Genomic DNA, 23,064 nt, shown 5'->3' with positions numbered 1-23,064 from the left:
CTCAGCTTACAGGCTGTACAAAAATGGGTGATTAGCTGGATTATATCTCTTCCACCTTGTCCTTTTTGTTTGTTCCTATTTATACAATTGACAAATGTAAAATACTTCTTTATATTCAACATAATACTTCATATATTCATATATGGCCTTATTTATTCTGATTCTTTGAATTGAACTGAAAAAATGAAATTTTATCCCTTCTTTAAATATTATGTACGCAGTTCACCCCTTAGTCTCCTTCTTTCAATGACTTGGCTGCACAGGTCTAAAGATGTCTAATGAATTGTAATTTGCAAACATTTTGACTAGTTTTCAGTTACTGGTAGCCAAGAGCACTCCCAACATGCACATGATAAAATAAAACTTGAGATAACCTCATACATACTTGACAATGAGTTTAAACAGGTTTTCTTCAGATTGAATCTCCTGGATGGCATAAAGGTCCTTAAGTGAGAACTCCATCAATGTTCCATGCTTACATCCATCCTCGGAAGCTTTTGTTTTCTGTCCTTTGCTATTGCTAACAGAATTTGCTTCAATGTACAAAAGGAACATGCATTTGTCATTCTTATTTCGAGAACCTGTAAATTTCAAAGTATGATACACAGTAATTGGTATTTTCATTTTCCCTACAAAGATTCAAGTAGAATGTAGAAGAAAGGCATGGTGAGCTATAAATAAACTTTTATTTTAGAGGAAAAGTTTCACCTATATAAGAATCAAGTTCTTTAAATTAATGGAAATTCAGAAGTATCTTAAAAAGGGAAAAGATGAATGCTGACAAACTACTGAGGGACAATCGAATTGAGGAAAGTTATACCACACCTTCCTCAGCATTTGAGACTTTGACAACTCCAGTGATAGTGACTGTGTCTCCTGGGACACAGCTATCCACAAGATCGTGAACAAGCTCACATTCTATTGTTCGTGGAATCCGACCTGCTTCTCGCTGATCATCAGACATCGACTCCTGGATTCTAAAAAGTTAAACAATTTTCAGTCAGTACATATACTGACTTTGGGTTATTTTGTCAACATATTAACTATTCAGGAGAAAAAGTTCAATGGTATATCTAAAACTACTTCAGCAATTTCCAATTAAAGATGGCAGAATGGGCACATGCATTTGCCTACCTTCCCTCTAAAGTGTCCACCAAAATAACAGTCACTAAAAGAGTGAAGAGAAGTTTTGGGGCATGCAGAGGTGCCATCAACAAATAAGAGCTATTAATGAAATTTTATAAAACAGCAAATGGGAAAGTATTGATGGACAAAATAAAATGAATTCCAGAATACACACGGGAAAAATTTACAAGGGTACAAGAGAAGTGGGAGCCAATGTTCTCAGCCCTAGAGAGGCTTCTAAGTTGGAGGTGGCAGGAATGGAGAGTGGGAGCAGATGGCTGAAACAAAACAGGATAATCAACTGAAAGACAAGTCGCAGAATAGCTGTTCAGAAATTATTTGGAAGGTGGGTGGATAGGTGGGTAGGAGAAGAATGAGGGCATCCCAGGAAAGCCATCAGGCTTCCCCACCTGGCAAAAACCAGAGCACTGTTTTAAGGAAACAGAGCCATCTACTCTATGAGGGGAACTAAGGTGTCCAGAGAGGATATCAGAGCTCCAGCATAAGCCTCCTCATTCTGGCATTTGAGGAGCCCAAGCCAAATTCAAAAACACATTCATAAAGCAAAATCTGGTAGTCAAAACCCTACCCTCTATCCAGGGATGAGGCTTTTTGAAGAAAAACTCCTACCTAAAAAATAGCAAAGGAGGGCTTCCCTGGTGGCGCAGTGGTGGAGAATCTGCCTGCCAGTGCAGGGGACACGGGTTCGAGCCCTGGTCTGGGAAGATCCCACATGCCGCGGAGCAACTAGGCCCGTGAGCCACAACTACTGAGCCTGCGCGTCTGGAGCCTGTGCTCCGCAACAAGAGAGGCCGCGATAGTGAGAGGCCCGTGCACCGCGATGAAGAGTGGCCCCGCTTGCCGCAACCGGAGAAAGCCCTCGCACAGAAACGAAGACCCAACACAGCCATAAATAAATAAATTAAAAAAAAAAATAGCAAAGGAAACCTATCCTACCTACTCCAAATAATTTCTCATTCCTCATCAGATATTTGGGGATGAAATGGCAATAATTAAAGAAGGAGAAGAGCATTAAAAACAAAGAAAAAACTGCTTAAGAGTTTCTGAGAAAATGTTACCATCATAAAACAAGAATGAGCTGCTATGAAAAAGAAACTATTGGAAAACAAGTGTGAGATCAGAAAAATTAAAGACATGTATATAAAAATCAAACACTTATAGAAGGGATACAAGCAAAAGCCAAAAAAGTCTAGAAAAGAGCATAAAGAAAACAAAGGGTGAAGGACAAACAACTTAATGGATACACCTGATAAGAAGCCCAAAGAGAGAAAACAGAAAATAGATATTCTAGAGTTGAAGGGCCAATCAGTATCAAGCAGGATGAAGATACGATTAGATAGACTCAGACGTTTTCAGAACACCATGGATAAAAAGATGACGAAGAGTAGGAAAAGTGCTAAACAACAAAGTTATAGTACAAATATGAAGCATATTAAAATATGGGATAATTCAGTGGAGTATAAGAAAAGAATCCATTTTGATTTTGATGCTTGGATCATTTTCCTTTAAGGGGCAAAAAGCCAACAAAACAAAACAACCCAGTGACACAAATTACATTTCTTTCTCTTGGCATCTGATCACCTGACTTGATTCTTTGTTGAACAATATTTACGTTATCATAAAAATGTAAGTGCTGTTTGTTGGTTTCATTAGATACGACCTATGAATAAAACATGGAAGATAATTCTCATTAGAAAACAGAAATAAACCTGGACAATTTAAAAGTAACGTCATACAGAAAAAAGTCTAGAGGTGGAAGGGGGAGAAGGGACAGCAGGTACCATGTCTCTAACATCCTCAGCTCACAGAGTGGATGAGTAAAGTGAAAGAATAGACATAAGAATGTTATCTAGAATTATGTATAAGGCAACAAGAAGTTGTGGGAACTGTGGCCTTCTATGCTGATTGACTTTTTAAAAACATACACATTACTTTAAAACTTTTTAATTTAATCACTTAAATGATGAATGTAAGTACAAACCCTGCTCCATGGTTACCCACTACTTTCACCCTCAATGCATATTTAAACACTGGCGAACTGCAATGAGAAGTGTCAGAGTGACACAACATGCTAAGGTCACCTTGCTTTAAAAAAGTATATTTTTAGGGACTTCCCTGCTGGTGCACTGGTTAAGAATCCACCTGCCAATGCAGGGGACACGGGTTCGATCCCTGGTCCGGGAAGATCCCACATGCCGTGGAGCAACTAAGCCTGTGCGCCACAACTACTGAGCCTGCTCTCTAGAGCCTGCGAGCCACAACTACTGAAGCCCGCATGCCTAGAGCCCGTGCTCCACAACAAGACAAGCCACCGCAATAAGAAGCCGGCACGCTGCAACAAAGAGTAGCCCCCACTCGCCAGAACTAGAGAAAGCCCGCACGCAGCAACAAAGACCCAAAGCAGTCAAGAAAAAAAAGGAAAAACAGTATACTTTTTGACTTTTCTTATTAAAAGAACACATATTTCTATGTGTCACCTTTGTAAAAATTTAAAAACACAGATAAACAGAAAGAAGAAAATAACAATTACTTTCATCTCACCTCCCAGACAGTATACTCTCAACATGTTTTTGTATTTACCAGTGTTTTTTTTTTTTTAAATAAAGTCAGTATTGTACAGTAGAGAACATTCTGTGACCTGCTTTATCACTAACTTCATTGTAAACATTTTTGGATGTCATTTCAAAACACTCTCCTACATCATCATAATTAGTGGCTACACAATAATTCATAGTATCATCCTTTTTATAATATTTTCTTCAGATGTTTAGGTTATTCTCCATTTTTGGTTATCAACACTGTGAAAACATACTTTCAGCAAGCTATTTCTGCACATACTGTGACTGTCTTCATCAGGTGAACTTCTAGAACTGGGACTGCTGCAACTGTTAAGGCTTCTGATTCTGATATACACAATAAAGCTGTCACCTTGACTCATCCAAACATTTCAATGCACTAGTTGAGAAACAATAACTTAATTCCTTATGGCCATCCAAGCTAGGGCTCAGAAAAAACTGAAACTGAATTTACTGTATATGGCAGGAAGGAGGCCTTTCTTCTAGGGCAAAAAATCATTTTATATACCTATATAGTAATAGAATAAAACAATTAATTATGTAAGCTAATATTGCATTAACAAAGTTTTACTATAACTAACTCATTTAAAATGAACCTGAGCAATACCTTACTTTTAAAAACTCAAGAAAAGGATTTAAATGTCCTCCTTTTCTCAGTCATCTACCCCTAAGTTTGATTTCCTAATATTAGGAGATGATCATTCAAATCCAGTTAAAATATTTAAGCCTATTTTTAGTCTGTTTTTACCTGAAAACAAAGAAATTTTGTTCAAATAATTAAGTCACTCCGAATCTTCTATGCATCTACTGTGAACCTTATAGCACCTTTAAGGCCCTCACCACCCCCTTCAGTGGTGAAAGTGCTATAGACATGGGCTGGAAACCAGGCTCCCCCACATGATCACACTGAAGAGTTTTAAACATTTCATCTTTTATAAAATGGAGTGTCTGTAAAGATCTCAGCATAGTGCACAGTTAATTATTGTATATATTGGTCTTGGTTTTTATAGGGCATTAGGAGGTCAAGCTAGGACAGGGCTTGGTAGCAATCTACTTCACTTTTCCCCTATGTTCTTAGTTTTCAAAGACCATCTGTTTCAGCCAAGTTTCCTGGATAGCACCCTGACTTCAAAACTACCCATTATTTTATATTTAGGGATAAGTTATGGGACTACAGCCAGAAAAAAATGGAATAAATTGTTAAAAATATACACACATAGAGAAAACTATCTGACTTTAAAAAAAACCCAGTTTTTTTTAATCACCTATAGAAAATGTCTCATGGATATTGTGAACATAAAATGAAACATATCTATTTCTAAGGGATTCTCTATTTTAAAACTTCAAAACAATATTATTTCTAGGATATCACATTATGGAACGAAACATACAGCTTTGCTTATATATACATCCAATTCAATGAGTCACATAAATGAGATATAAAATGATTTCCCAATAGCAAAAGGACATAATACTTGCACATTAAATCCTTTCTGGAATCTGATAGAAAACAAATCTCAAATAAAGACAATTGTCACTCCAACACATAACTCTGCACCAAGTAAACCTTTTACTATATACTTTATCACAATCTACAGATAAGAATCAAAGTATAATACAGGAATACTGTAGATTTACTTGGCAGTATGAGAGCTCTAAAACCTGCCTTTTATTTAATAGTCTGATTGCTTACTTGATTGACTGCCAGTCCATCGTAGCTGTGAGAGGAGAGCTTCGGAGAGCAGTAAATGACTTCCCTCGACATGCAGGCACAGGACACTGCAACAAGATTAATTCACATTTAAATTTTGATAAACTACAATCATATCTCAGGAAAATTCAAGTTAAAATGCTTCATTTAGTATTGGTTTAAAAGTTGGTCCCAGAATGGTATTAAAGGAAGATGAACTAAAAGCTGCAATGACTTTCTATTTCCTTCTGTACTGATTTTGTTTTTGAGGCACTTTTTCAGCTGGTCCCTCTTGATGACTGCTCTTATTCTTTCTGCTGTGGGTATGCAAGTCTCTTTACACACCTGTCACACCAAGCACTTATTCCTTCCTTTGTGCCCAAGTAGTCTCCCAATCCTTGAACATCCCCTTGTATCCTGTCCCACATACCCAGCCCCAATCCTCTCCTTTTCAAAAGCCTTTCCTGGGTCTTCTTTAATCCCCAATTCTCCTATCTAACCTCCTTTTGCACTGTTTGTATAGTATAATATTTATTGTACCACACAGGCAGTCCTCAACATGTAAGTCAGTTGTGTTCAAGTTTTCGTAAGTCATTTGTTTGCTGTTTGTACCTCAAGATGCATTTATAAATACAGAGACTGTGGCAGACTGTGTTTTCCAAATACGGTTGTAATAGTATCTCCCTTCAAACCTTTCTAGAACCTTGCCACTCCCCTATAAAGAGCTGGAGTCTAATTTCCCCCTCCTGGGATGTGGACAGGCTTGTGACTCACTCTGTAACCAACCGAATGTGACAGAGTAATGCTGCCTGACCTCTGAGGCTGCCTCAAAAGAGGCAAAGCCATTTCTGCCTGTCAGCTGGACCTCTGTCTCTTGAAGCTATTGGCAGTCACGTGAGCAGAATGAGCGTCCTGAGCTGCCATACTGTGTGCAAGAAGCCAAAACCAGCCCACACAGAAAGACAACGCGGAGGAGAGATGCTGGCCAGTGCCCAGTCAGTCCAGTCGCTTGTTGTTCCAGCTCCATAAGAGACCAAGAGCCAGAAGTACCCAGACAACCAGTTCTTCCAAACTCCTGACCCACAGACACCATGTGAAATAATAAAATGATTGTTGTTATTTTGAGCTACTAGGCCGTAGGGTGATTAGTTATGCAGCAATAGTGACTGGAACAACTGTCTTTCTGATCACTTTGATTCACTGAGGTTCAGACACGAGTAATCAAGTCAGCGTTACTACCTACTGTATTAGAGGGCGTGGAAATACCTTGACAAAATAATGTTTACAGAAAATATCCAATTTAAATCAGGATTTAAATTCTGTCCTTGCCAGGGAATTCTCTGGAGGCCCAGTTGTTAAGACTGTGCTTTCACTGCTGAGGTCACAGGTTCAATCCCTGGTCAGGGAACTAAGATTCCACAAAACGAGCAGTGTGGCCAGAGGAAAAAAAAAAAAAATCTGGCCTCTCTGACCTAAAGGCAGTCCTGAATCTTAAGCCGAAATAGTAGGTGACACCCATTTACCAACACCATTGATTATTCAGAACCAATAGCTGAATCTAACATATTCTGTTCTTCCTAAAAGAGAAGGAAGCCTTAGGAATTTCAATCTGAGTAAAAATGTAATAAATGTTAAACTTATTAAAGTCTAAGGATGATAAAGGCAACTCTGGAAAAGAAGAATCAGTATGGCAAGTCTTCCTACCTTATCAAAAGTTTTAATAAGGTCAATGTAAATAGGATTGTGTAGACCTGGTACAGGACCAGTGAAATAACACAGACTCACATGTCTACAGGAGCACAGTGTACTACAGATGATGTATTACACATCAGTAGAAACAGAGGGCTTAATTAATAAATGGTGACAACTGGCTTTCCACCTAAAAGAATAAAATTAGATCCTTAGCTTTATGCCATTCAAAAAATTAAATTTCAGATGGACGAAAAATCTAAATAGAAAAAACAAGACTTAAAAGTATTGGAAGAAAATGTAAGAGAGATGTTTATAATGAGTGAGTGAGGGAGGAGGCCTTCTTAAGCCATGCAGAAAATGTAAAAGTCATAGGAAAAAGACTGATCAATTTAACCATGTCAAAATGTATTGATAAAACTCTAAAACAAAAAATGTAGGGACTTCCCTGGTGGCACAGTGGTTAAGAATCTGCCTGCCAATGCAGGGGACACGGGTTCGAGCCCTGGTCTGGGAAGATCCCACATGCCACGGAGCAATTAAGCCCGTGCGCCACAACTACTGAGCCTGTGCTCCAGAGTCCGGGAACCACAGCTACTGAAGCCTGTGCACCTAGAGCCCGTGCTCCCCAACAAGAGGAGCCACCACAATGAGAAGCCCGCGCACTGCAACAAAGAGTAGCCCCTGCTCTCAGCAACTAGAGAAAACCCACGTGCAACAGCAAAGACCCAATACAGCCAAAAGTTAAATAAATGAATAAATAAATAAATTAAAAAAAAATGTACCACAAAGTTAAAAGATAAACTAAAGACTGGGAGAAAATATCTATAATGTAAGAAATCAATGCTCAGTATCTAGAATTCATAAAGAACTCCTATCAATAGTATAAACAGAAAAATGAATAGAAAATTCAATAAAGAAAGAAACTGAATGGCCAATAAAGATGTGAAAAGATGCTCAAACATAACAGAAATCACAGAAATTAATATTAAAAATGAAATACCATTTTACACCCACCAGTCTGGCAAAAATTTAAAAACCTAACAATACCAAGTGTTAATGAAAATATGGGGAAATGGTAATCACTTGACACCACCAGCAGGGGTGTAAGTTGACACCAACATTCTGGAAAGTACTTTGGCAACATCTAAAAAAGTTAAAAATAAGCATAGCATATAACCGAGAAATTCCTCTGCTAAGGAGACATGTACAAGAATGTTCTCTGCAGCATTATTTGAAATTATGAAAAACTGGAAACAGCACAATGTCTGCCAAAAGCATGGATAAACAGTGGCTATTCATTTACTCCACCCAACAAATGAAAGAATTAGATATGTATTAAGATAGGTAGAACTCCAAAATAACCAAATGAAAAAAAGTTGTAATTTGTTACATTCAGTATATCATTTACGTAAACATAAACAAAACAAATCCTACATATATAGTCAAGTATGAAAATGTAGACTTGAGGAATACATGCTGATTTCAGAATAGTGGCTCTAGGGGTGGAACAAAGTTAATGGAACAGAGGAGGGAAACAAAGAGACTTTACCTTTATAACACTTAATATTTTTTGTTAAAAAAATTAGCTAAATATTTGCCAACTCATAATGGTAGTATACAGATATTAGTTACATTATTCTCTACACTTTTCTATAGTTTTAAAATTTATAGTTTAAAAAAAAAGTTAACAAAAAAGGAATGCATCACTTTCCAACAGCAGAATAAAGGAAAGAAAACAATATGTGTACCTATTAAGTCAAAATATAAAAATATGAATGGAAAGAATACAAATTAACTTCAGGATAATGACTGTCTCTGGGAATGGTACAAGCAAGGGGTAAAAAAAGACAAAAGCTGTACCAGTAATGCTTTACCTCTTTCAAGATACAGCTGGAACTGGAAAAATGTAAATTCTGAGTGGTGGGTAGAGATGTTTCAATTATTTATTTTCTGTACCTTGAAGTATTTTATAATTAAAAAACTGAAAATAAACAATAAAAATAAGCTCTGTATTTAGAAACACTGGGAAATGTTTTCTGTAAATTGATTTGCCTTCTTTACCAAGATAAAGAAGGAAGTAGTTAAAGAACATGGTATCACCTTTGTGGGAAGATTATATTTTCCATCTGGAAGAGAAAAACTCTGAATTTCTCCACATGCAGCACAAAGAAAAGCCATCTTGGTACAAAGAGGCTTTATATTACTGACACGAACCACTGTCCCTCTCAGAGCAATGTATTTTCCATAGTAATTTGCTCGGACATTCTTGAGCTGTGTTAAGGGCTCATAGTTGTATACCCTAAAAACAAAAACAGGAACATATTTATCTATACATTTACAATGAGCAGAAAGCTGAGGTTGTCTGCATTTTCACAAGTCCCTTTTAGAAGCAATTATGGAATTCTCAAACCATATCACCCCCATATATATCAGGAATTTTACAAGTACTAAATCATTCTTAAAAATAAAAAAAGTTAAATCTTCCCTTTTCCTCTTGTCTCATTGGCTGTTCTCTAGGGAAAAAGGAAAAAAATAATGCCAAAAGGAAAGTCTCAGATTCAGCAACTTCTGAGTCTCCAACTTCTTTTTCAAGAAATGTTAGGAAATGTCTTTTTTAAATTCTAAGGAAAAAAAAACAAACAACCTTGATGATTACTTTATTCATCTCTTCTAATGAGAATTTAAAATCTTATAATACAATAAAAAGTTGAATTCAAGAAAAAATTCCATTTGTTCTCTGTGTTTAATAGAAATCTAATAATTTTAACAAAATTTAATCACACCACTTAGTGTATCACATGGATTATTGAAGGTAAATAGCAGGGTCTTAATAAGCATACATCCAAAATCAATGCTTACAAAAATTTGCAGGTTCACAAATCAACTTATTTAGGCAGAAAAAGCTTATTTCTATCACAATCTCTTCAAATTCAGCAGGTTCACTTGGGTGTGATGACCAATGAGTTAGCAAGAAACTCATATGCTTTTTACTGATTTCTTTGGCTTTATAAAATGAGGTTCTCACTCTTAGTCTTTAATGCCTTTTTCTGAATAATAATTCAATATCAGCAAATTCCTCACCTTGTATGAATGTGTGGCACATTTACCATTGTTTCCCCATTTCTAGACAATCCTTCTTGGGCTTGTAACTCAGCTGCATGCCTTTCAAGATCCTTAGTTAACACCTAGACAACACAGACATTTACTCAAAAGTTTGAAAACAAGATATCTTCTTGAAGCAGAACTCTTTTATAGAGAATATGAAGTTAAGAATATAAACAGCTACCCACCACCTCCCATCAAGAGCCTCCCATCAAGCCTCTTAGATAGCCTCAACGACCAGAGGGCAGACAGCAGAAGCAAGAAAAACTACAATCCTGCAGCCTGTGGAACAAAAACCACATTCACAGAAAGACAGACAAGATGAAAAGGCAGAGGGCTATATACCAGATGAAGGAACAAGATAAAAACCCAGAAAAACAACTAAATGAAGTGGAGATAGGCAACCTTCCAGAAAAAGAATTCAGAAAAATGATAGTGAAGATGATCCAGGACCTCGGAATAAGAATGGAGGCAAAGATCGAGAAGATGCAAGAAATGTTTAACAAAGACCTAGAAGAATTAAAGAACAAACAAACAGAGATGAACAATACAATAACTGAAATGAAAACTACACTAGAACGAATCAATAGCAGAATAACTGAGGCAGAAGAACGGATAAGTGACCTGGAAGACAGAATGGTGGAATTCACTGCTGCAGAACAGACTAAAGAAAAAAGAATGAAAAGAAATGAAAACAGCCTAAGAGACCTCTGGGACAATATTAAATGCAACAACATTCACGTTATAGGGGTCTCAGAAGAAGAAGACAGAGAGAAAGGACCAGAGAAAATATTTGAAGTGATTATAGTCGAAAACTTCCCTAACATGGGAAAAGAAATAGCCACCCAAGTCCAGGAAGCACAGCGAGTCCCATACAGGATAAAACAAAGGAGAAACACACCGAGACACATAGCAATCAAATTGGCAAAAATTAAAGACAAAGGAAAATTACTGAAAGGAGCAAGGGAAAAATGGCAAATAACATACAAGGGAACTCCCATAAGGTTTACAGCTGATTTCTCAGCAGACACTCTACAAACCAGAAGGGAGTGGCATGATATACTTAAAGTGATGAAAGGGAAGAACCTACAACCAAGATTACTCTACCCGGCAAGGATCTCATTTAGATTCAATGGAGAAATCAAATGCTTTACAGACAAGCAAAAGCTAAGAGAATTCAGCACCACCAAACAAGCTCTACAACAAATGCTAAAGGAACTTCTCTAAGTGGGAAACACAAGAGAAGAAAAGGACCTACAAAAACAAACCCATAACAATTAAAAAAATGGTCATAGGAACATACATATCAATAATTACCTTAAACGTGAGTGGATTAAATGCTCCAACCAAAAGACACAGGCTTGCTGAATGGATACAAAAACAAGACCCATATATATGCTGTCTACAAGAGACCCACTTCAGACCTAGGGACACATACAGACTGAAATGAGGGGATGGAAAAAGATATTCCATGCAAATGGAAATCAAAAGAAAGCTGGAGTAGCAATACTCATATCAGAGAAAATAGACTTTAAAATAAAGAATGTTACAAGAGACAAGGAAAGACACTACATAATGATCAAGGGATCAATCCAAGAAGAAGATATAACAATACAAATATATAAGCACCCAACATAGGAGCACCTCAATACATAAGGCAACTGCTAAAGCTATAAAAGAGGAAATCGACAGTAACACAATAATAGTGGGGGACCTTAACACCTGACTTACACCAATGGACAGATCATCCAAAATGAAAATAAATAAGGAAACAGAAGCTTTAAATGACACAATAGACCAGATAGATTTAATTGATATTTACAGGACATTCCATCCAAAAACAGCAGATTACACTTTCTTCTCAAGTGCACACAGAACATTCTCCAGGATAGATCACATCTTGGGTCACAAATCAAGCCTCAGTAAATTTAAGAAAATTGAAATCATATCAAGCATCTTTTCTGACCACAACGCTATGAAATTAGAAATGAATTACAGGGAAAAAACCGTAAAAACCACAAACACATGGAGGCTAAACAAAGCGTTACTAAATAATCAAGAGATCACTAAAGAAATCAAAGAGGAAATCAAAAAATACCTAGAGACAAATGACAATGAAAACCCGACAATCCAAAACCTATGGGATGCAGCAAAAGCAGTTCTAAGAGGCAAGTTTATAGCTATACAAGCCTACCTCAAGAAACAAGAAAAATCTCAAATAAACAATCTAACCTTACACCTAAAGGAACTAGAGAAAGAAGAACAAACAAAACCCAAAGTTAGCAGAAGGAAAGAAATCATAAAGATCAGAGCGGAAATAAATGAAATAGAAACAAAGAAAACAATAGCAGAGATCAATAAAACTAAAAGCTGGTTCTTTGAGAAGATAAACAAAATTGATAAGCCATTAGCCACACTCATCAAGAAAAGGAGGGAGAGGACTCAAATCAATAAAATTAGAAACGAAAAAGGAGAAGTTACAACAGACACCGCAGAAATACAAAGCATCCTAAGAGACTACTACAAGCAACTCTATGCCAATAAAATGGACAACCTGGAAGAAATGGACAAATTCTTAGAAAGGTATAACCTTCCAAGACTGAACCAGGAAGAAACAGAAAATATGAACAGACCAATCACAAGTAATGAAATTGAAACTGTGATTAAAAATCTTCCAACAAACAAAAGTCCAGGACCAGATGGCTTCACAGGTGAATTCTATCAAACATTTAGAGAACAGCTAACACCCATCCTTCTCAAACTCTTCCAAAAAATTGCAGAGGAAGGAACACTCCCAAACTCATTCTATGAGGCCACCATCACCCTGATACCAAAACCAGACAAAGATACTACAAAAAAAGAAAATTACAGACCAATATCACTGATGAATATAGAGGCAAAAATCCTCAACAAAATACTAGCAAACAGAATCCAACAACACATTAAAAGGATCATACACCATGATCAAGTGGGATTTATCCCAGGGATGCAAGGATTCTTCAATATACGCAAATCAATCAATGTGATACACTATATTAACAAATTGAAGAAGAAAAACCATATGATCATCTCAATAGATGCAGAAAAAGCTTTTGACAAAATTCAACACCCATTTCTGATAAAAACTCTCCAGAAAGTGGGCATAGAGGGAACCTACCTCAACATAATAAAGGCCATATACGACAAACCCACAACAAACATCATTCTCAACGGTGAAAAACTGAAAGCATTTCCTCTAAGATCAGGAATGAGACAAGGATGTCCACTCTCACCACTATTATTCAACATAGTTTTGGAAGTCCTAGCCACGGCAATCAGAGAAGAAAAAGAAATAAAAGGAATACAAATTGGAAAAGAAGAAGTAAAACTGTCACTGTTTGCAGATGACATGATACTATACATAGAGAATCCTAAAAATGCCACCAGAAAACTACTAAAGCTAATCCATGAATTTGGTAAAGTTGCAGGATACAAAATTAATGCACAGAAATCTCTTGCATTCCTATACACTAATGATGAAAAATCGGAAAGAGAAATTATGGAAACACTCCCATTTACCACTGCAACAAAAAGAATAAAATACCTAGGAATAAACCTACCTAGGTAGACAAAAGACCTGTATGCAGGAAACTATAAGACACTGATGAAAGAAATTAAAGATGATACCAACAGATGGAGAGATATACCATGTTCTTGGATTGGAAGAATCAATATTGTGAAAATGACTACACTACCCAAAGCAATCTACAGATTCAGTGCAATCCCTATCAAATTACCAATGGCATTTTTTATGGAACTAGAACAAATCATCTTAAAATTTGTACGGAGACACAAAAGACCCTGAATAGCCAAAGGAGTCTTGAGGGAAAAGAGCAGAGCTGGAGGAATCAGACTCCCTGACTTCAGACTATACTACAAAGCTACAGTAATCAAGACAATATGGTACTGGCACAAAAACAGAAACATAGATCAATGGAACAAGATAGAAAGCCCAGAGATAAACCCATGCACCTACGGTCAACTAATCTACGACAAAGGAGGCAAAGATATACAATGGAGAAAAGACAGTCTCCTCAATAAGCAGTGCTGGGAAAACTGGACAGCTACATGTAAAAGAATGAAATTAGAATACTCCCTAACACCACACACAAAAATAAACTTAAAATGGATTCGAGACCTAAATGTAAGACCGGACACTATAAAACTCATAGAGGAAAACGTAGGAAGAACACTCTTTGACATAAATCACAGCAAGATCTTTTTTGATCCACCTCCTAGAGTAATGGAAATAAACACAAAAATAAACAAATGGGACCTAATGGAACTTCAAAGCTTTTGCACAGGAAAGGAAACCATAAACAAGACGAAAAGACAACCCTCAGAATGGGAGAAAATATTTGCAAACGAATCAATGGACAAAGGATTAATCTCCAAAATATATAAACAGCTCATTCAGCTCAATATGAAAGAAACAAACAACCCAATCCAAAAATGGGCAGAAGACCTAAATAGACATTTCTCCAAAGAAGACATACAGATGGCCAAGAAGCACATGAAAAGATGCTCAACATCACTAATTATTAGAGAAATGCAAATCAAAACTACAATGAGATATCACCTCACACCAGTTAGAATGGGCATCATCAGAAAATCTACAAACAACAAATGCTGGAGAGGGTGTGGAGAAAAGGGAACCCTCTTGCACTGTTGGTGGGAATGTAAATTGATACAGCCACTATGGAGAACAATATGGAGGTTCCTTAAAAAACTAAAAATAGAATTACCATATGATCCAGCAATCCCACTACTGGGCATATACCCAGAGAAAACCGTAATTCAAAAAGACACATGCACCCCAATGTTCACTGCAGCACTATTTACAATAGCCAGGTCATGGAAGCAACCTAAATGCCCATCAACAGACGAATGGATAAAGAATTTGTGGTACATATATACAATGGAATATTACTCAGCCATAAAAAGGAACGAAACTGAGTCATTTGTTGAGACGTGTATGGATCTAGAGACTGTCATACAGAGTGAAGTAAGTCAGAAAGAGAAAAACAAATATCGTATATTAATGCATGTATGTGGAACCTAGAAAAATGGTACAGATGAATCAGTTTGCAGGGCAGGAATAGAGACACTAATGTAGAGAACAAACGTATGGACACCAAGGGGAGAAAACTGCGGTGGGGTGGGGATGGTGGTGTGCTGAATTGGGCGATAGGGATTGACATGTATACACTGATGTGTATAAAATTGATGATTGATTTAAAAAAAAAAGAATAGAAACAGTTCAGAACAGCATATTAACAGAACTCTAACTGCCCTTTAAAATTCTGATATTTAATTATGATTACTTATTTTATAGTGGATTATGTTTAACCTGGGGTTTTGCTGTCCTTGGACTGGAAAACTCCAGCATCCCTGTCTGCTCCCTTCTGTGTCAACTAAACCTAGTATTAAAAGTCCTTACAGTAGACCCCCAAAGCTATTCTGGATGGATTCTGGTGAAAAAATATTTTCTACTTCTCCAAATTCAGTGATTAAGATAAAGAAAATAAAGATGACTTTTGAAATAACCAATATTTACTTCCTTGGCATTTGACATTAAGTAAAATAAATATTTAACATCTACTTGTATACAAAGCAGTATGCTGCCAGTCTGAAAAAATGAGATGCAAATATGCAGCTATAATTGCTACCATAAAGATTTACAGACAAAAAACCATGTGAGTTTTGAAAAGGGGTCATGAGAAAGGTTTCAGAGTGACAACTGAGTTAGGCCCAAGACATTTGGACATGTGAGGCAAGGGGTGTTCTATGCCAAATGGACAGCACGTGTAAGCATCCTAGAGGGAGCTTAGTTTAGCTGGATGGCAGTGAATTTAGGAGAGCAGGGAGAGGAAGTTGAACCAGGTTATGGAAGGCTTTCAATGCCACACAAAGGGTTTGGATATCATTTGGCAGGAAAGAGTCACCACAGTTTCCAAGGACAAATCATGTTTTACCATGTATGGCAACAGTTAAGGAAAGATAATGAAGTCTTACGACAGAGGCTGTAAGCATGGAAAAGAGGTGGATTTAAGAGATATTTTAGAAATAGAAGTGAAAGGATGTGGTAGTTTAGACATGAAGAACTAATGAGAGGGATTTCCCTGGTGGCGCAGTGGTTAAAAATCCACCTGCCAATGCAGGGGACACAGGTTCGAGCCCTGGTCCGGGAAGATCCCACACGCCGCGGAGCAACTAAGCCCGTGTGCCACAACTACTGAACCTGCGCTCTAGAGCCTGCGAGCCACAAGTACTGAGCCTGCGCGCCACAACTACTGAAGCCCGTGCGCCTAGAGCCTGTGCTCCGCAACAAGAGAAGCCACCACAGTGAGAAGTCCATGCACCGCAACGAAGAGTAGCCCCTGCTCGCCACAACTAGAGAAAGCCCGTGCGCAGCATAGAAGACCCAACACAGCCAAAAATAAATATATAAATAAATAAATTAATTAAAAAAAAAAAAACTAATGAGCAAGAGGAGTCTGAAGACAACAGCCAAGGTTCCCAGCCTTGGGTCACTAGCAGTGTATACATCTTTGCAACGAATCTTTGTAATAAACCCTCACCTGGATACCCTGACCTCTTCTGCTCTATGTCCAGTCCTCAGTACCACTTTAAGACCCACCCTAAACCCCACCACGCCTATGAAGTCTTCCTCTGACAGGATAGCAACCTTTCAGTTCTAGCAAAGGTCTGTTGGTAGAAACTAAGAATCTTTTAGAGAAGGTACTGTTACTGTGAAATCTTCCTTTAAAATTTTGACAACAGTCTCACAAAATCAACACTTACCTGATGTATTGCCAGACCCATGCAAGCCAGGGTTTTCTCAGGTGTATCCCTTAATTCATTTGCTATATTTGGTATCAATTTAGCTATTTCGTCATCTTTTGTCAGTTCTTTAAAATCCACCAAAATACTTCCCTTTCTTTCTATTTCATCCTATAAAATATTAAGGTATGAAAATAATGATTGCTTTTTTACCATGTATGAGCATTCAATCACATACTTTGAGGAAGCATATAATGTTAATATAGTGATAATATCAGCTCATGCAGCTCAGTAATAAAAAAAGAAACCCAATCAAAAAATGGGCATAAGACCTAAATAAACATTTCTCCAAAGAAGACACACAGATGGCCAAGAAGCACCTGAAAAGATGCTCAACATCACTAATTATTAGAGAAACGCAAATCAAAACTACAGTGAGGTATCACCTCACACCAGTTAGAATGGGCATCATCAGAAAATCTACGAACAACAAATGCTGGAGAGGGTGTGGAGAAAAGGGAACCCTCTTGCACTGTTGGTGGGAATGTAAATTGATACAGCCACTATGGAGAACAGTATGGAAGTTCCTTAAAAAACTAAAAATAGAATTACCATATGACCCAGCAATCCCACTACTGGGCATATACCCAGAGAAAACCATAATTCAAACAGACACATGCACCCCAATGTTCACTGCAGCACTATTTACAATAGCCAGGTCATGGAAGCAACCTAAATGCCCATCGACAGACGAATGGATAAAGAAGATGTGGTACATATATACAATGGAATATTACTCAGCCATAAAAAGGAACGAAATTGGGTCATTTGTAGAGACATGGATGAATTTAGAGACTGTCATACAGAGTGAAGTAAGTCAGAAAGAGAAAAACAAATATCGTATATTAACGCATACATGTGGAACCTAGAAAAATGGTACAGATGAACCGGTTTGCAGGGCAGAAATAGAGACACAGATGTAGAGAACAAACATATGGACACCAAGGTGGGGAAAGTGGCGGGGGTGGGTGGTGGTGGTGGGATGAATTGGGAGATTGGGATTGACATGTATACACTAATATGTATAAAGCAGATAACTAATAAGAACCTGCTATATAAAAAATAAATAAAATAAAATTCAAAAATTAAAAAAAGAATATGTGATAATAAGTACTATAAGTTTTGTGCCAAGCACAGTTCTAATATTTAAAATGTATTAACTTATTTATGTCTCTTAACAACCCTTTGTGGTAGGTATTAATAATACTCTCATACTCTAATGATAGATGAGAAAACACACAAAAGAAAGTAATTCACCAAAGTCCACACTGCTGGTAAGTGGGAAGCTAGCAGCTGGACCAAGGCAGTCCAGTGTCTATAACCACAATCACTAGCACCTCAAATACATTGTTCAATAAGATGACACATAAAGGTGGACTAGTAGCTTTGTTATGCAAGAACTTTACCTTATCGTATAAATCAATACGCCTTGTGAAAAAGTTTTCAAATGCTTGAATCTTCTCAATAAAAGGAGAGCTGTCACTGTAAACTAATCCAACAAATATGGCATCAGCACTAATAAAAATTACACACGTACAAGTATATTTTTCATGAGACAGAAGAAATAGTATATACATGGTAGATGACTTCTAACTGCTGTACAGTCTGATTACATTTAGATAAGAACTGGTATAGAATGTAAACATAAGATTCTAAAACAAGTTTAGGTCTGCATAATCTAAAATGCAGATAGGAAGTGTCTCTCTCTAAAAGCACCAATATCTGAAAATCTTTACATTGAGCTGTGACACCTAGTAAGATATACTAGTTCAAACAGCTTACATAATAAAGCGAAAACTTAAGCCGCTAGCACAGGGAGATCAGCTCCATGCTCTGTGACCACCTAGAGGGGTGGGATAGGGAGGGTGGGAGGGAGACGCAAGAGGGAGGGGATATGGGGATATATGTATACGTATAGCTGATTCAGTTTGTTATACAGCAGAAACTAACACAATGTTGTAAAGCAATTATACTCCAATAAAGATGTTAAAAAATAAATAAATAAAATATGTTGAGGTTTAAAAAAATTTTTTTAAAGCCAAATCTTAGCACACTAACTAAACTCTTACTTCTTTGCAAAGAAAATCCTACTAGTCCAAATAGCCATTTGTCAAATCCTTTCCTGAGATCAGGAGAGGCAGACTACCACTCGACTCTGGTCCCAAAACTGTAAAGTTATCTTCCACATTGTGAAGTTCTATAACATTTTTGAATTGGTCTCCCACAGAGAAACAGTACAATGAAGCAGTTCGGAAGTACAACTGGCCAAAGGCAACTTGTGAACTCCATTTTTAGGACCAGTCCAAAGATCACTTCTAGTATTCTGAGCTAACTGCTAGGGAAGTATTGTGGGTGTTGGTGGCTAATGCATCCTAAAGCAACAAAAGACACATCAACTATGAAACATAACATTTCTATATACCAGAGAAAAACAGACTCTCAATATAGAAAACATTTGTAAAGCACTTCATTCATTCACAAAATGAATACTGACTGCCCGGTATGGGGCAAGATCCTTGCCCTTAAGCAGTACAGTCCAGTGGGTAAAAAAAAACACAGATATACATAAACACAAAACCCATATCTCATAACAAGCATATGATACTATCAGAGCACAGGAAAGATGATTCTCTAAACCCATACAGACAGATGTATGATGTTAACTGATGTTCTGGATTACAAAAAGGAGATTCCTTAACTATGTTTCTACACAAACTGTGTTGGTCATTGTCTCTTGGTTCCAAGCCTACTCTTCTATTTTCAGCTTTGTGATTCTTTGATCAAGATCTGCACAAGGCATTTCCCAGACTCCTGTAAGATTCTGCCAATTAGAGGCAACTTTAGAGACTGGCAGGCAGCAGGCAGGAAGGAATTTATTCTTGTTTCCAATTCTTTTCAGCATCTCTCCAGCTACAGAGGATAGCTACAGTTCTAGCCTCCAGCACTAAGCACCAACCATGCCACTCTCCTGCCAGAACTACCAGCAGCAACCTGCTTAATTCGCCTTGGTGGTCTGAGCACAGCTCTGAAAGATATCCTTCAGAGGTCCAAGCACAGCTTTGTGGGGTGCCCCTCAAAGGTCAAAGCCACAGCTATGCTGTGGCTCCTCCTTTGAATTCTTAGGTTCTGATAACCTCAGCACTACTTATCTTTTGTTCCCTCAGGCATAAGGGTGGTTGTTGCTTTCCAAAGTTAACACTATCTGGGAGTTTATCTCAGTGTTCCCTTTTTGGTCTTTCAGTCTTCTATCTGTATACCCAATTCCCTGTATTAAATCCTCTTTCTGAAATACCTAGTGTGGTTTGTTTTTCTGACCAATAGAAAATGAAAAATTATGCTCTTGAAACATAAACATAATTCAATTGTTTGGGTGAACTAAGATTAAAGAAGAGGGGAGATATATATATATATGTAAGCCAAATGAACAGTAATATGAGATGTAGCATCCAAAAAAAGTTAAGGAAAATAAGACTTATGGTACTTTTTGCACTTTTAACTCTACCTTCTGACAAATAAAGCTTCCAGCCTTTATATGGTATGAATTGATCCAACGTTGATTGTAGTAGCAAAGACTGTGGGGTTTGTTCTGAAAAAAACAAACAAACAAAACCACAAAAACAGAATACTAGGTTAATAGAAACAGAACATTTTTCTTTCCTATTTGCTTCTCCTTATAACAATGAGACCCTGACATGTTATTAATAGAATATCTAAGTTACAGATTTCAGTAAGAATTTTGGATATTAACATCCAAATATTACCTTAAGGGTAATGTCAAATAAAAGACAGACAAATTTGAGTTAAACTGCTTTTCATGACAGGCATGAACAGATTCCTTCACGAAGGAAAAAAAAATTGCACTACTGTTGGCCTCCCCTACCAGGATGTTTTCCTGTGGCTTTATTCACGTCAGGTCTGTGCTCTAGTTCTCTCCATTTTCCTGAGAAGCTCCCACCACCTCTTCTTCTTTTCCAGCTTTGAAATCTTCCTTGTCCAAATCCTCTGCCTCTGTACTCTCCATTCATGTCTTTTAAAAGATAGAGATTAGGAAAGTCCTCATCAAAACTATAGGAGAAATAGTGCTCCTAAAAATGTATTAACATATTACTAAGAAAAATTAATATATATTCTAGTTTGAGACCAGCAATGTTGCACAGCATGGTACAAACCCCAAACACTCTGCAGTAATTCTTCTAATCCTCATCTCTTTTTAAGGCATACCACAGATGTTTAAACAAGTATACTGAATGCTTATGCCTTTTCTTATTTTTGTCATGGGATTTATCATGGGATAAAAATAAGAAAAGGTATAAGGAAAGGTACCATACCTGTTTTCATGGAACTCCCACAATAGAAATGAAAATAAGACAGATAATTAACTCTAAGATACCTCTGTAGTGTTGTGAGACTTATTACAGGGCAGCACTGGCTGCACATTATCCTGACCTGTGACATTAGGAATATATCATCATAGCTCCTTATATATAGACAATCCAGCTGTGCCATATCCACTTTTATCAGAGATACATGGATATCCTTTTTTTAAAAATTTATTTATTTATTTTATTTTGGCCACACTGCGTGGCTTGTGGGATTTCAGTTTCCCGACCCAGGACACGGCAGTGAAAGCACCAAATCCTAACCACTAGACCACCAGGGAACTCCCTGGATATTCTTACATAGGCATCTAAGACAGATCTTTCTGGGGAAGCACAGGAGTGGGACGGGTACATACATGTTTCAACCTTTCTTTTCCTGTAGGGGCCAAAATGGAAAAAAAGTTAATTTTCCAGATTTAGAACGACTGTGCTAAAACGACAATGAAAGCAAGATCATTTCTAGGCCAATACTGATAGATGGGTTATTTGCAATTTTTAGATAAATTTGTTGAAATGCAATAAAGTTTTTCTGAAAGCATATCCATATTTGTTAATATCATTTTGGGGGCTATTTATCCCTTCCTGCTTTTTTCTACTTTGTACATGGTGAGATACTCATTTTTAAAAATTTTTTTTATTTTTTGCCTTGCCATGTGGCTTGCAGGATCTTAGTTCCCTGACCAAGGATCGAACCCAGGCCCACAGCAGTGAAAACGCTGAGTCCTAACCACTGGACCACCAGGGAATTCCCAAGATACTCATTTTTATTAAACTCAAACCCATAAAGATAGTTCCTGGTTGAGAAGCAATAAATCAAAATATGTGATCTTTAAAAATGGGTTTTAAGGGGCTTCCCTGGTGGCGCAGTGGTTGAGAGTCCGCCTGCCGATGCAGGGGACACGAGTTCAAGCCCTGGTTCAGGAAGATCCCACCTGCTGCGGAGCAACTAAGCCTGTGTGCCACAACTACTGAGCCTGCGCTCTGGAGCCTGCAAGCCACAACTACTGAGCCCATGCACCACAAGTACTGAAGCCTGTGCGCCTAGAGCCTGTGCCCTACAAGAGAAGCCACCGCAATGAGAAGCCTGCGCAATGCAACGGTCGCTGCAACTAGAGAAAGCCTGCGCACAGCAATGAAGACCCAACGCAGCCAAAAAAAAATTTTTTTAAATGGGTTTTAAAATAATTCATATAGGGGCTTCCCTGGTGGCGCAGTGGTTGAGAATCTGCCTGCCAGTGCAGGAGACACGGGTTCGAGCCCTGGTCTGGGAAGATCCCACATGCCGCGGAGCAACTAGGCCCGTGAGCCACCATTACTGAGCCTGCGCGTCTGGAGCCTGTGCTCCGCAACAAGAGAGGCCGCGATAGTGAGAGGCCCGCGCACCGCGATGAAGAGTGGTCCCCGCTTGCCACAACTAGAGAAAGCCCTCGCACAGAAACAAAGACCCAACACAGCCAAAAATAAATAAATAAATAAATAAATAAAAAATTAAAAAAAAAAAATAATAATTCATATAAGTAGAGCACAGGGCAGTGAAACCATACTGTATGATACTGTAAGGGTGGACATGAAATCATGCATTTGTCAAATCCCACGA

At 37.7% G+C, this 23,064-nt stretch overlaps 1 protein-coding gene across 2 annotated transcripts in view; it reads right to left on the bottom strand.

Moving 5' to 3' along the window:
• Positions 1 to 23,064, bottom strand: part of MCM8 (minichromosome maintenance 8 homologous recombination repair factor) — a 44,364-nt gene that overhangs the window by 19,592 nt on the left and 1,708 nt on the right. Inside the window, exons 2-10 of one of the 2 annotated variants that reach the window (XM_036827256.1) lie at positions 20,969 to 21,115; positions 20,591 to 20,674; positions 18,495 to 18,577; positions 17,050 to 17,199; positions 10,186 to 10,289; positions 9,205 to 9,403; positions 5,416 to 5,501; positions 826 to 977; positions 386 to 581 (exon numbers count right to left, since the gene is read on the bottom strand). In XM_036827256.1, the coding sequence (XP_036683151.1) occupies positions 386 to 581; positions 826 to 977; positions 5,416 to 5,501; positions 9,205 to 9,403; positions 10,186 to 10,289; positions 17,050 to 17,199; positions 18,495 to 18,577; positions 20,591 to 20,674; positions 20,969 to 21,113 (1,199 nt within the window). In that variant the 5' untranslated portion in view covers positions 21,114 to 21,115. The remainder of the gene's footprint in view (positions 1 to 385; positions 582 to 825; positions 978 to 5,415; positions 5,502 to 9,204; positions 9,404 to 10,185; positions 10,290 to 17,049; positions 17,200 to 18,494; positions 18,578 to 20,590; positions 20,675 to 20,968; positions 21,116 to 23,064) is intronic. The other variant, XM_036827257.1, reaches the window with a different exon arrangement.

Source organism: Balaenoptera musculus, chromosome 15 (genome assembly GCF_009873245.2).
Source record: "Balaenoptera musculus isolate JJ_BM4_2016_0621 chromosome 15, mBalMus1.pri.v3, whole genome shotgun sequence".
NCBI lineage: Eukaryota > Metazoa > Chordata > Mammalia > Artiodactyla > Balaenopteridae > Balaenoptera > Balaenoptera musculus.
The sequence above is the reverse complement of the archived record's forward strand: the minus strand, read 5'-3'. Positions and strand labels throughout refer to the sequence as shown.